Below are 14,642 nucleotides of genomic sequence, written 5' to 3' on the forward strand. Positions count from 1 at the left end.
AATGGGTTTAAAATTTATGAAACCCTCAGTGGTTCAGAAGTTCCCTAAGGAAATATACTCCAAACCTCAGTGGAACATGGCATGACAAGCTTTTCATCTTCTGTTACCTCCCCTACCTAAATTGACGCGCCTAAAACTTCCTTAGCCCCATCCCTCCTCTTCCTCCTTTCCCTCCAAATGTTAAGCCCCAGCTATTGCACTACTTGCTGCTTCTAAACTTGGGAGCTCGCCAGCCACTAGGCGCTTGCATATCCTGCTCCCATCCTGCCCAGGGTGGTCCTCTGTCTCTCTCCCTGGCTAACTCCAACTTATCTTATAATTCTGAATTTAGCTGTCATTACCTCTGGGAAGTCCTCCCTGACCTTCCCAAAGCTGAGATCTGGGGTTCTCATAGCGCTCCGTGCTACGCATATCTTAGCACTTATCTTGCTATTATGTTTTTCTATTTATTTTTCTGTCTCCCTCATTAAACGGTGAGCTCCTTATAGACAGAGACTATTTCATTTTCTGAGGTGGCAGCCACGCTTAGCTCCAAGAAGGTACTCCCGTGAAATGAGTGAATGAATGAATGAATGGGTCCCTGGGCTATGTGGAGAGTGCATGAGGAGACCTATGAGGTTTTCTTTGGTCTCACCTAGGAGAGCAGTACTTTCCTTATTGAAGAAGACATTCCACAGCTCCCTCTGGCACAGGCATGTGGATTCCCCTTCCAACGCATTGAGGGAATGTGTCGAGCCCCCCTTTTCCTTTCCAGGAGAGTTAAATAGTAGCTCCTTGAATTTCTCAGCTTTAAGAGGGGTACTGAGGTCTCTCCTGAGACAGCTGCTTGCTGAGGTCATGGAGGTTGTTCAGGTGAGAACTTGCCTCCCCCAAAGGACTGTCTGGCTCTATATAACTTCCAGATCAAGTGTCTCTTGCAAACTATCATATGTAGAATGGATAAACAACAAGGTCCTACTGTATAGCACAGGGAACTATATTCAATATCCTGTGATGAACCATAATGGAAATGTATATATAAGTATATATAAGAATGTATATATAAGTATATATAAGAATGTATATATAAGTATCACTGACTCGCTTTGCTGTGCATCAGGCATTAACACAACATTGTAAATCAACTCTACTCCAATAAAATATATATATTTTTAAAAAGTGTCTCTTCCTTCAACTTTCCTGGTCTACGTTCTATTCACCCTTTACAAGGCCCAACCAGAACACTAACTCCCCACAGTTTTAATGTAATCAATCCCTCCGTTTTCCCATTGCATTTTGTTTGTACCTGTAAGGATACTTGGCATGCTTCTAACATCACAGTGACTTGTGCACTAAGCTAGACAATAGCGCTGGGAGCAGAACGTTCTAATGTTTGTAGCCTTTATGTCTGTATGTTGTACAAACACTCACCACTCAAACTAACAGATGGATTGAAATACAATTTGTCGTAGAAAAGAAGAGATTTGAGAAGCCCTCAAGTTAAGATTATTATGGAGTAATTGTCAAAGTTTCATTTCAGATTTGGAGCAAGAGAAAAACTGGTTGGATCTCAATTTCTTAAAGACAGGTTATAGAGGAAGGAAGAGGAATGTAAGATAAGGCTGTTTAAGTGCAAGAGCAGTTAGCTTTACAAGCCTGTAAAGCTGTCACATTCTTATTGTGTAGCTTAAACATGGATCTCAAGGGACCCCAGAGGCATCCCCAGAGATGTCAGACATGGGCCCTTAATCAGAAATAATAATGAACATCGAAACTGAGTAGGACCCTGTGAGGCCCTCCCGTGTACAAAAACCCCTCCATGTCCCCCCTGTTTCTTGTTTGTAGAAAAAGGTTTTAGTCTCCTAGGCCTCCCCTGAGTTCCAAAGAGCAGGCACAAGCACTTACCAATTAGGGAAGTGAGGGACTGCAGAAACAAGGGCAGAGTAGTTCAGCAAGAAAAGTAATAATAGTTCAGTGGTAAAACAGAATCCCAGTTCCCCCTCAAGGGATATCCATAACAATCTGACACAAATCTTTGAGTTGTTATGCAGAAACTAAGACACGCCTCCCAACCACAGGTGGAGGATAGCTATTAAGTAGACCCCAGATGATTAATATTCTTGAAACATCACCCTCTTACCTCACCGCCAACCAATCAGAAGAAGGTCATGCTTCCTCCACCCCTCATCCCAAACGTTGCCTTTAAAAACCCTTCCCTGAAAGCCATTGAGGAGTTTGGGACTTTTGAACATGAGCTGCCTATACTCTTTGCTCAGTGCCTCCAATAAATGCTGTACTTTCCTTCACCACCATCCAGTGTCGGTACATTGGCTTTGCCGAGCAGTGGGTAAGCTGACCCAAAATTCAGTCCAGTAACAACATCATTGTGGGAGTTAATCAGAAATACCAAACAAGAAAATCTCAGCGTTTTCTTTGTTTTGTTTTGTTTTCTCACTACAACGTTCTGGTTTCTTCCACATTAGAGATAATTTTCTGTTTGGGATCTTCCACTTAATATTTAATCATGCTCATAGCCACTTCAAACCAGCTCTAAGACAAGCATTAGTGCTTGAGAAGGAATGGAAATAGAGAATCTGGATGGGGAATACTACATTCCAAGTTCCAACTCCCAGCAAGTTCCCATAGTTACCTCCCACTTCGCCTTCCCCACCAGAATTGCAGATTCATTTGGCAAATGACTCATTGATTCAAGGGAATCTTGTATTTCAGAGAGCTTACAGGGGGGCTTCCCTGGTGGCACAGTGGTTAAGAATCCGCTTGCCAATGAAGGGGATATGGGTTCGAGCCCTGGTCTGGGAAGATCCCACGTGCTGTGGAGCAACTAAGCCTGTGTGCCACAACTACTGAGCCTGTGCTCTAGAGCCCACGAGACACAACTACTGAGCCCACGTGCCACAACTACTGAGTCCATGTGCCACAACTACTGAAGCCCGTGTGCCTAGAGCCCGTGCTCTGCAACAAGAGAAGCCACCGCAATGAGAAGACCTCACACTGCAACAAAGAGTAGCCCCCGCTTGCCAACCAGAGAAAAGCCTGCGCACAGCAACATAGACCCAAGGCAGCCCAAATAAATAAATAAATAAAATAATTTATTTAAAAAAAATCTTGAGTGCTTAACTGAGATGCTTGGCTTACACAGTGATTACTAGAGGCTAACCTAGGACAAGGGCCCTTCCAGACCAAACACTAAATGGGAGGAAATAACCCCAAACTGGAGTCCTATCTCTCACTATCTCTTAACACTCTGTGCTGGGTCTTGGCAGATGTTACCCCAAAAAACTGGGTTCGCCTCTTGGTGGGTGTGGAGCCGAAAGACACAACCAAAACAAAGATCAGGAAAAGGAAGGATTTATTACTTGCAGCAAGTAAGGAGAGCACTGGGGAATCTAAAGCAGTGTCTTCTCAATAGCAAAATTGGGGAAATTTTAAGCTAAGGGTACATCCATAGTCATGAAGCGGCTTGGCCACCACAGAGTCCAAGCTTTAGTTGATTGAAGTCCTGAGGGTCAGAAAAGGTCGACATCATCATCCCTTAGAGGGTGGTTAAGTGCTCGAGGGGGGTTTTAAATTCTGCGAAACAGCTTAAGAAAGTGCTTCAGGGTAATCTTTACCCTTGAAACAGAACTGGGAGTCTTTACAACTGATTTATCTTCTTTTTTTAAGAAATTATTTATTTGTTTATTTATTTATTTTTGGCTGTGTTGGGTCTTTGTTGCTGCGCAGGCTTTCTCTAGTTGCAGCGAGCGGGGGCTAGTCTTCGTTGCAGTGTGTAGGCTTCTCAGTGTGGTGGCTTCTCTTGTGGAGCATGGGCTCTAGGCGCCTGGGCTTCAGTAGTTGCGGCATGTGGGTCCAGTAGTTGTGGCTCACGGGCTCTAGAGCGCAGGCTCAGTAGTTGTGGCGCACGGGCTTAGTTGCTCTGCAGCGTGTGGGATCTTCCCAAACCTGTGTCCCCTGCATTGGCAGGCAGATTCTTAACCACTGTGCCACCAGGGAAGTCCTACAACTGATTTATCTTTGCTATTGTTACTTCTCTTGCCTGATAACAGTTTGTTCTTGTGTTCCCTTAAGATCATTATTGCTGAGGACAAGCACTGTGGTCAGTCTTAGATCACAAAATGTCTTAGGCCAAAAATGGCTTCTCTTACGTCAAGAAAGCCAAGCCTCGTTCTCTTTGTCCCAGGACTCCTTACCTTAATCACTTACAGAGACCCTGTGGCAGTAATTGGCTTGATGATTGTTTAGAGCTGCAGTTATGATTAAAAATGCTACCTGAAGCACAGCAAGGATGTTCTTGACACACAGCCTATTTTCTGCGGAAAGATTACTACCACAGTAATTGAGCTGGGAAGCAGAGACAAATTGCTCTTGGCAGCTTCAGCAGTGTTTCAAAGCACTGCAGTTGGCTGGAATCACCCCTACCGTTTGCCCCCTCCATCCACTCTACAAGATAACAGTGATGGCACCTACAGATTATCTGCAAGATACAAGTGGAAGGAGAAAAAAACCCCACAACCAACTAGACTGTAAAAGAATCTCGAATCCGTGACAGAGTTACACAAATGACCAAATGAAAGAGGAACTCCACTGGGGGCCGACTCCGGGACCGGCCGAGAGTGCAAGATGATTTATCTATTCACAATGGGCCGGCGGCGCCAGCCGCTGGCCGGAGCCCGCGGTGACATCACGGGGCCCGGGCGCCCGTCACGTGGTCCGCGAGCCGCTCCGCCCCCTCCTGCTCCTCCTCCTTCTCCCGCAGCCTTCGGAGCGCTGGGTCCGGCCGAGGCAGCCGCTCCGAGCTATCGGGGGAGGCGCGGAGCAAGGGCCGGCGGGCGGCGAGCGGGGCTGGGAGCGCGAGCGGGAGCGGCCGAGGAGCCGGCAGTAGCTGCGCGGCGGGCCCGGACCAACGCGGCCGAAGCTCCTGGAAAGTTGGGCGCGCGCTCGCGCCACTGCGCCGGCGGCCCGAGCGATGAAGATGGTGGCCCCCTGGACGCGGTTCTACTCCAACAGCTGCTGCCTGTGCTGCCATGTCCGCACCGGCACCATCCTGCTCGGCGTCTGGTACCTGGTGAGCGCGGCGGGCCTTGGCGAGCCCCGGGGCGCACCTGCCAGGGAGGAGGGCGGGCGCCCCGCACCTCGCTGGGACCCCGGCCCGCGCCCCCGCCTCGCTTTTTACGACCCCTAGTTGGTTCCCGGTGCGGCCTCGGGGTTGGGTGATGCCGACACTAATCCGCCTAAAGTTATATTATTAGAAACTTAATTCTCCGGGCGAGCGGGTCAGCGATGCCCCGGGCTCAGCCAACCTGTGACGAGGGGTGCAATCAGGGCCGGGAGTTCGGGGCGTTTCGGGGGTGCGGGAAGGCAGGGGGCGCCCAGAGCAGGGAGCGCCGGGAAGCTCTCAGCTGGGAGCCGGCTCGGCCGCGGGGAGCTCCGCGGTTTCCCGTGAAAGTGCACTCGGTGGTCAGAGAACTCCGATCCGGTCTGCGGAGCACGTGCTTTCCTTTCCTTTCTTCTTAGCAGCGCCCGCTGGGCTTTGTGTTTCGACGGGTTTCGACAAACGTCGAGGCGGTGACCGGCACCTCGTGCTACCCCCAGTTGTCGGCCCGGGTTGCGGGCCCGCGTGCCTATTCTCCCTGGCCGCATCTGGCCTCGGGTTTGCTGTCCAGTCTCCTGCGCATCTTCACATCCCGAGTGGAAATGGTTGGGGGTTCTTTACCCACACGTTTGTTGTAAAGCCCTTACTCTAGGAAGGGATTTGCTTGTGATTTATTGCGTTTCAATCTGCCCGGGGCAGCCATTTTACACCCACTGGCTTTCCTGCCCCTTTACAGATGATCCCTGTACCTTCTTAGCCGACACCGGAGGGGGCAAATCTGGTTTTTCTTTAGGTTGGAGCTTTTAAGATCTTATTTGTATGGGGAGCAGTGATTATCAGGGGCAGTGAGGAAAACCTGATGGAGTCTTGCCCTGTGCCAGCTCCAGGTTGGTTGTTGGCCCCCCGAAGACTGCACTGAGTCGGATTCCACTGCATTTCGGTTTTGGTCACATCATGATGGAGAGTTTTAGACCCGAGCCTTTTTGCAGTGAATATCTCTGCATCATGAGGAAACACCTTAAAAGTGATAGTAAGATGGCATATAGAACTTTTTGGTGGTAATAAATTCTTTTCTTCTTAGTCATCATAGTTTTTTAGTCGGTTCATAATTCAGTTTTTTGATATATATGGACATTATGTCGAATTGTGAACTCGTTTGTTGTGTCATTTTAAGCAGAACATGCCCCCGCCCCACATGGTGTTCTCTGTGCTATTTATAGTTTCAAGTTTCCTTTAGTCTGTGCCTATCACAGGCCACACAATAGAAATATTTGGCCTTAAAAGCTTTCAAACAGATCTTTGGTATGTGTGGGTTCTTACTGTGCGGTGTGAATGCAGATGGAACATCTGCGTATTGGCTCAACCCTGATTTTGCTAAAAGCCAAGAAATCTTTACAGAAATTTAACATTACAGCGGAAGGATAGTGGGTGGCCTCGAAATAGTGCTTTTATTGATGATCAAGACAGATAATTTTATACACATGTCTTGTGTCCTTGAAAATGTTTAAATCTGCAGACTTGCAAGTACATCAGTGAATGTAATTTGTAAAATCTAGGGCACTGCATTAGGCAAATGGACTGCATGATCTACAGGAAAGATAAATCTACTTTGAGCCCAGCTGTTGGCTGTAATCCAACTAAACAGTATTGGTGTGATAAAAGGAGAGCACTCACATGCTCTGTCTATGGCTTGAGCATGCTCTTTGGGGGAAAGTAGTTACTGGTATGCATGTTTTAGCATTTGGAAATATATGGCTTTTTGAAAGATAATTAGAAAGCTTTCCAGCAAATGTGAATAAGAATGCCACTTGGGGTAAACCTAATATATGGGAAACCTGCCGGTCATCTTTATAAGTCTTTTGCATTTCACAAAAACAATTTAAACATTTTTTAAAAAAAGTAGTGAGTTTCCCTCATACCTTTAAATATAGTTTGGTTATCCAAAACATTGATTAACATGAACGTTTTTAAGATGAAGGAGCCAGAGAATAAGGCATCTCTTCCTCACCTTACCCCCTCACCCCACCAGCCATCTGGCTGGGATGGGGTTACTTATCAGAAAGGGGGAGAGTTTTCAGGAAAACAAAAGTGTAGGAGTATAGATAGGTATTCAAAAAAGAGTCCGCTAGAAAGTATAGGTAAAGTGGATCTTTTTTTACACATTTTCTAATTGTTTCCTACCATGACCATTTACTAAGGTCCTGTGTTCCAGGGACTATACTAGATATCTTTTTTTTTTTTTTTGGCCGCATCCCACGGCTTGTGGGATCTTAGTTCCCCGGCCAGGGGTCAAACCTGCACCCTCGGCAGTGAAAGCACAGGGTCCTAACCACTGGACCGCCAGGGAATTCCCTAGATATCTTGACTTGAAAAAACCCAAAACGAACAACGTAAGAACTGTGAGTTGAGTTTATTCAGTGTCTTACTGTGTAAGGTAACCCAGAAGACACCTCTGAGAAACCATTCTGAAGAGATAAGGGAGGAGCCAGGATATATGAATTTTTTGCTGTGAAAAAACCTGTGGTCGAAATCAAAAGGTGACTATTAATCACAAAGAACAGGCGTCTCAAGTTGATGATTTTAGTGCTTTTCTATGTATGGGAAGATGCAAGAATCTGGGGTCACTGAAATTTTTCCTTGGATATGTATCTTCACTATCTTGGGGCAGGCATCCAAAGCACAGACTGCTTCCTGTTTGTCCCGGTCCTGAATTCCCCTCAGGCCCACAGTCAGTGGGTGACTACAGTGGCTAATGGCTTGATCCTTGTAGAACTGGAATAGTAGGCAACATTTTCTCTACAATGCTTTTTTTTAAATTTTATTTTTAAAAATTTTTGCCCGCGTGGCGCCGCATGTGGGATCTTGGTCCCCCGACCAGGGATCAAACCCCGCCCCCTGCAGTGGAAGTGCAGACTGAGTCTTAACCATTGGACTGCCAGGAAGTCCCCTCTCTGCAGTGCTTTGCATAAGCTTAATTTTTATGTCTTGGTGAGGTAGATTTTTTTATTCCCGTTTTATAGATGAAAACTGAGGCTAAGAGACCTTAGGTGATTTACTTAAGATTGGCTTGTGGTTTGAGTGATGTTTTGGTCTGTGCTGTTTCCACAGTTTAACCTTTTAAAAGTTGAGTGTGTGTTTTGTTTTTGCCTTGGAGTTATAAAGGTTTCCTTCGGTCCAGTAAAAAAAAAAAAAAGCATATTGATTTCAGGTATTTGTATTAGAGATCTGTTTGTTTTGCTTTCTTTTTAAGCTTTCCTTTTTTAAATTGAGGCATAATTTACATATGGTGAAAATCACAGATATGATGTGTACAGTTCATTGACATGACCAATGCATGCACCTTTGTAACCCACACCCTTAGAGAACATTTCCAAAACCCCAGAAAGTTCCCTTGTGCCTCTTCCAGTATACCCCTCCACAGACACCCCGACCCCACAGGTGAGTTTTGCCTTTTCATATAAATAGAATTATACTGTATGTATTCCTTTGTATTGGGTTTCTTTAACTTAGCATAATGTCTTAGATTCATTCATGGTTTTGGAGTGTATCAATAGATTGTACCTTTTTATTGCTGAGTATTGTTTTGTTTTATGAATATACCACAGTCTGTTTATTCATTTGCCAGATGATGGACATTTGGGTTATTTCCATTTGGGGGCTATTATGGATAAATCTGCTCTGAACATTCTTGCAAAAAAGACTTTGTGGATATTTGTTTTTATTTCTCTTGAATAAATACCTAGCAGTGGAATTCCTGGTCGTTGTGTGTGTTTTTTTTGTTTTTTTGTTTTTTTTGCGGTACGCGGGCCTCTCACTGTTGCATCCTCTCCCGTTGCGGAGCACAGGCTCTGGACGCGCAGGCTCAGCGGCCATGGCTCACGGGCCCAGCCTCTCCGCGGCATGTGGGATCTTCCTGGACCGGGGCACGAACCCGCGTCCCCTGCATTGGCAGGCGGACTCTCAACCACTGCGCCACCAGGAAGCCCCGTTGTGTGTTTTAACTCTGTAAGAAACTGCCAAGGGGTTTTCCAAGTTGCCATTTTACACTCCAGTCATCAGTGTATGAAGTTCAGTGGGCGTGTAGTGGTAGCTCCTGGTGGCTTTAGTTTGAGTTTCCCTTATGACTAATGAGGTGGAACAGTTTATCTTTGCTTCTTGGCTAATTATATATCTTCCTTTGTGAAGTGCTACTGATTGCCCATTTTTTTAATTGGGTTTTGTCTTTTTTTTTCCTACTGATTTGTAAGAACTCTATATTTCGGATACCAGTTCTTTGTTAAACATATACCTTGTGAATATTTTCTCTCAGTGTGTGGCTTGCCCACTCATTTTCTTAATGGTATATTTTGATGAACTGGAGTTTTTAATTTCAATTAAGTTCAGCTTGTCATTGTTTTCTTTTATGGTCAGTACTTTCTGTGTTCTAAGAATCTTTGCCTACCCTGAAGTTGTAAAGATATCCTCTTATATTTTCTTCAGAAGCCTTATGGCTTTAGCTTTTATATTTACATCTGTGGTCTATCTCTAAGTTTTGTGTTAACGATGTGAGGTAGAGGTTTGTGTTTATTTTAAAAGGCAGTTTAATCATTAAACCTAAAAAACAGTTGATTTATCACATAACCTTTAATAGCTACAAATGTTTTTAGAAAGACAAGTAAGTTGCTTATCCATCTTCACAGAGAATGAGGACTGACTTGTCCCGGTTTCCAGAGGGATCATGATATGAAAGAAATACTTAAAGCAGAATGGTTGCTATGCAGGCTTCTGAGGTTTCCTCTCCTTCAACAAAACTTAATATTCTAAGCCTGAATCCATTAACTTTCTCCCCACATTTGCACATACTCGAGTCTCTCTTGTCGTGGTCCAAACGCGGGTTGGAGAAGAATTTCCAGACACAAGGTAGAATGTAAAGAAGATAGAATTTGTTAGAGGGAAGGGTCGCTGCCAGAAGAGCAGGCCGACTTCCTAGTAGTCTGGGAGAGTCAAGCCCGAACATGTGCTGTTGATCAGTTTTTATAGCTAGAAAGCAAAGGAATGGTCCGCGGTGAAAATTTTGTTTCCTGATTGGTCAAGGCACATATACCTTCCTTCTGTAGGGTGGGAGTGGGACAGGGCATATACCTTTCCTTATTTGGGACAGGTCCCGTTGCCCACATGGGTCCTTATTTGAGGCAGGTCCCAAGTTGCCCAGGTGGGCTCAGGAATTTCGTAACCATGGCAACATGGTGGTGAGGGAGATTAAGAGTCCGGTAGTGGGTGTAATGCTGAAACATTTTCAGGCAGGGTCATCCTTTGTCCTTGGAGCACCATTGTCCTTAGAGCACCACATCTCTTTTACCTTCTATCTACATTTCCCAGTTTAGCTGCCTCTGTTCCCCTTGCCATCTGAATCTCTTCCTTTATTCCGTCTCCATGTCCTATTGATTTTTGCTCAACCTCCTGATTACCTTATTCTGTCCTGTTCTTATTCTTGATACCATTTCCCTCGTTTAGGCTCTCATTAGCACTCACTTGGCTATTACAATAGAATCATAACTGGTCTCCCTGCTTCTAGCCTTGCCATCAATAATCCATTATTTTTCAGTCCATTACAAATGCAGTTTCCAAAGGTATTTTTCTCAAGCACAAATATGAGCTTGTTATCTTACTCCTAAAAAATGTTGGCTTACTATCAGGGAGATGTGTGTATTTCATGACCTGTGTGTTTCAAGTCAACTTAAATTGGCTTACACAATTAACAAGTGCAGTGGTTTCCACCACATCCCTTTCCCCCTTTCTCCCATCCCTTCCCCTTTCAGGTTATCTTCCTTTAGGATACAAATGGGCAGCCAGTACTTAAGCCCTGGGTCCTGAGATTCATTCAGATTTGATAAATGTAAGTTATCTGTCCACCCCTGAGGCACATAGGCCAGGGTTATGTGGCTAGAGTTATACTGATGGATTTAGGTCTGGGATATACTTCCCTTGAACTATTTATTGACTAGGAGAGATGTGAGCCGGAGGTGGGATTAATTTAAAAACACCAGCTTGAGAGTGGAGGGATGAGGCGTCAGAGACTGTTACTGGGAGGAGGAGGAAAGAATGTTTGGAGAATAATACAATAAAAAATCCCTGCTATACTCTTTATGCTAAAGCCCGCATTTCTTGTGGAATGTGTTTTGCCATCAGGACCTGAGTTTCTCCCTCTACACTCAAGCATAATTTTTGCTTTGTAGTTTCTTTCATCGTTTTATCAGGTAATTTTCTTATTGTGTTTTTAAAAGTGGTCCTGGGGCTTCCCTGCTGGCGCAGTGGTTGGGAGTCCGCCTGCCGATGCGGGGGATACAGGTTCGTGCCCCGGTCCGGGAAGATCCCACGTGCCGTGGAGCGGCTGGGCCCGTGAGCCATGGCCGCTGAGCCTGCGCATCTGGAGCCTGTGCTCCGCAACGGGAGAGGCCGCAACGGTGAGAGGCCCGCGTACCGCAAAAAAAAAAAAAAGTGTTCCTGGTAGTTGGAAGAATCTGTCATTGACACCTGGGATAGGTCCCCCTTTGTGCATATCATCCTTTTTATTATAATCCAGGTGTATTTTAGGAGGTTAGTTATTCAGCAAATACATACTGAATGCTTCTTTGTGCCAGGCATTATTCATAGGGGAGTTGGCCTTTATAAAGGATGAAAGAGCTCAGGGTAGCTGGTCTCATTGGCTTTATGACCTGGCCTGCCAAATAATCAACTAGTTCACTTTGAAAGTCACAGCTTGCTTGTGTACCCAAGCCTGGTGGGTTCTTTTTGTATCCTTAGAAGTCCTGGTGCAATAACTATTGATTTTTGTCTGTATAGTAATACTGGATAGTAAAACCGACATCTTGGATTTGTAGAGTGATTGATAGTTTTCAGTGGACTTCACATTTGTTCTTAACTGAGACCTCAAAGCAACCCTGGGGGCAGGCATGATAGGTGGCGATATGCTCCTTTAAGATTAATAGTTTCTTTCCAGCTGTCAGGTTCTTGAACTTGGTCTGTAAGTCCAGGGCAAAATAGGGGCTAATTCATAATATTTCTGTAATCCTTACTACCTAACGTTTTCCCTACTGTATTAGATTGTAAAAGACTGAAATTATAAGCTAAAGAGTATGCATTTTATTCTGTAGGCAGTGGGGAGGCACTGAAGAATTATGAACAGGTGTGATAGGGTGAAAGCAGCTTTTAAGGAAGATTGAAAGGGCAGGCTCTTTTATAGATGGCTGGGAAACCAGGCAGGGTGTGGTACAGCCTTCCAGATAGGAGATGTAGCAATGTCCGTTCTTCCCAGCACAGGTCTCTCATTTGCTAATGATGCAAATAATATGGATGGGAACTTTGATCAGTTAGTCAGTGATACCATTGCCATCCAGATTTTCTACGTCTGAATTCAGGAATCGAACAGATTTGGACAGAGAGGGATACTGGATTTTTGAGAGATGTCTAATGAACCCCTTTTTAAAAGTATAGGCCTCCCTACCCCCAAATGTAAAGGATCAAGGGAAGTTCTATAAAATATTGTCTGGTGATAATTTCAGTGGTATTTAATACCTCTTCAAACTTTTATCTCGTGTTACCAGATGTTCATCCGAACCGTTTACTTTTTTTTTTTTGGCCATGCCGCGCCGGCTTGGGAGATCTTAGTTACTCGACCAGAGATCGAACCCAGGCCCTCGGCAGTGAGAGTGCCGAGGCCTAACCACTGGACTGCCAGGGAATTCCCTCATCAGAACATTTTAAAGACCAAGAAATAAAGATTGCCATCATAGTGTTTATTAATATCAATCTCTCTGGGTCCCACTTTAGATACGTCTAACGAACTAACAAAGCATCAAGTGTTAAAGTGGTTAACATGAGTTTTGCACCACGATGTGTAATTTTTTTTTTTTTTTTTTTGCGATACGCGGGCCTCTCACTGTTGTGGCCTCTCCCGTTGCGGAGCACAGGCTCTGGACGCACAGGCTCAGCGGCCATGGCTCACGGGCCCAGCCGCTCTGTGGCATGTGGGATCTTCCCGGACCGGGGCACGAACCCGTGTCCCCTGCATTGGCAGGCGGACTCTCAACCACTGCGCCACCAGGGAAGCCCCATGATGTGTATATTAACTAAATGTGTGATCTATTTGTTTTGTCAACTTACGTTGAATCTTTGTCATGAAGGAAGAGGACTCATTTTTCCCTTCCCACTGTACCCCCTTTGTGGCAGATATACTGTTGTTCATGAAGGGATGGTAGTGGAAATAATGGGTGAGCCCTAGCAGCATAACTCACTGCTTTCTCCACTTCCTCCCGGCTCCCTTGGCTCCTGTAATAGAGCTTCTGAAGCCTTGATAAGAGTTCTTCAACAGCTGTAAACTGGTCTTTTACTTGAAGCAAAATAAAAATTAAGCAAAGATCACACTTTTTCATTTGGTCCTAACAAACTCCCCCCCACCGCCCCCCACGACCAGGGATTTGAACCTGTGCCCCCTGCAGTGGAAGTGCAGAGTCCTAACCGTTGGACCACTAGGGAATTCCCAGTTCTAACAAACTTAAAGGTTTAGAGTTGCCTCTTTGCAGCTGCAGCTTCCAAGGGAAAATTATTTCTCAGGGACATATGTAGGGGCCAAAAATTGCTTGAGGAAATATAATTTCAAATTATTATTAAAAATAAGCTTGAGGGGCTTCCCTGGTGGCGCAGTGGTTGAGAGTCCGCCTGCCGATGCAGGGGACACGGGTCCGTGCCCTGGTCCGGGAAGATCCCACATGCCGCGGAGCGGCTGGGCCCGTGAGCCATGGCCACTGAGCCTGCGCGTCCGGAGCCTGTGCTCCACAACGGGAGAGGCCACAACAGTGAGAGGCCCGAGTACCGCAAAAAAAAAAAGACAAATAAGCTTGAGTGTTTTTATTAACCTTTGAGCTGCTAAAATTACATAGCTAGTTGGTTCCATGGTGAGAGATGGTGAAGCAATAACGCTTGGTACAAGTAGGTGCTGACATCTTTGTTGACTAACAGTAGAGGGCTTGGGGCTGCCGAAGTGGAGGTGTTATTGGTTGAAAGAAAAGAATCACTTAGGGGGTTACCTGGGTAAGGCCAGGTGGGACGCATCAGAGTTTGGCCTTTCCTCAACCTTGTTGGACCTGAGACTGGATCTTGTCAATGCCCTAAAGTTGAATGGCTGATTCACACTGACTAAACTTATAGTAGACTGATACATAAAACCAGAATGCCAATTTATTAATATTCGATGGGGAAATATAATCCTCATGGAAATGAATACTCCTATCCCGAGGCCTATGTGTTCTTTTCCTGTAGAGGATACTAAATTATGATTGTCAGTGATTTGAGTACTTAATAGCTTTTCTTAAAGACAGCCTGGTGAGGCCAGCTTCAGAAAAGAGATAGCATTCAGTACTAAAAGGAGCAAGTCTCCAGGCCACGACAGTGTGTCTTCTTCCAGCTGTGCTGCAAGAGGGGTTTGCTTCTTGGATAGTACTTTTTGTTGTCTGAATTTTGATCTAGCCATGAGTGTCCCCGTTCTCCCACCTTTTTTTTTTTTTTTTTTTTT

General features: G+C 45.3%; 1 protein-coding gene across 1 annotated transcript in view; it reads left to right on the forward strand.

Annotated features, from left to right (window-relative positions):
- The first annotated feature begins 4,750 nt into the window (after positions 1-4,750).
- Positions 4,751-14,642, forward strand: part of LAPTM4B (lysosomal protein transmembrane 4 beta) — a 68,126-nt gene continuing 58,234 nt past the window's right edge. Inside the window, exon 1 of the mRNA XM_007457152.1 lies at positions 4,751-5,065. Coding sequence (XP_007457214.1) covers positions 4,967-5,065 — 99 coding nt within the window. The 5' untranslated portion in view covers positions 4,751-4,966. The remainder of the gene's footprint in view (positions 5,066-14,642) is intronic.

This window comes from Lipotes vexillifer, unplaced genomic scaffold, assembly GCF_000442215.2.
Source record: "Lipotes vexillifer unplaced genomic scaffold, Lipotes_vexillifer_v1.1 scaffold376, whole genome shotgun sequence".
Taxonomy (NCBI): domain Eukaryota; kingdom Metazoa; phylum Chordata; class Mammalia; order Artiodactyla; family Lipotidae; genus Lipotes; species Lipotes vexillifer.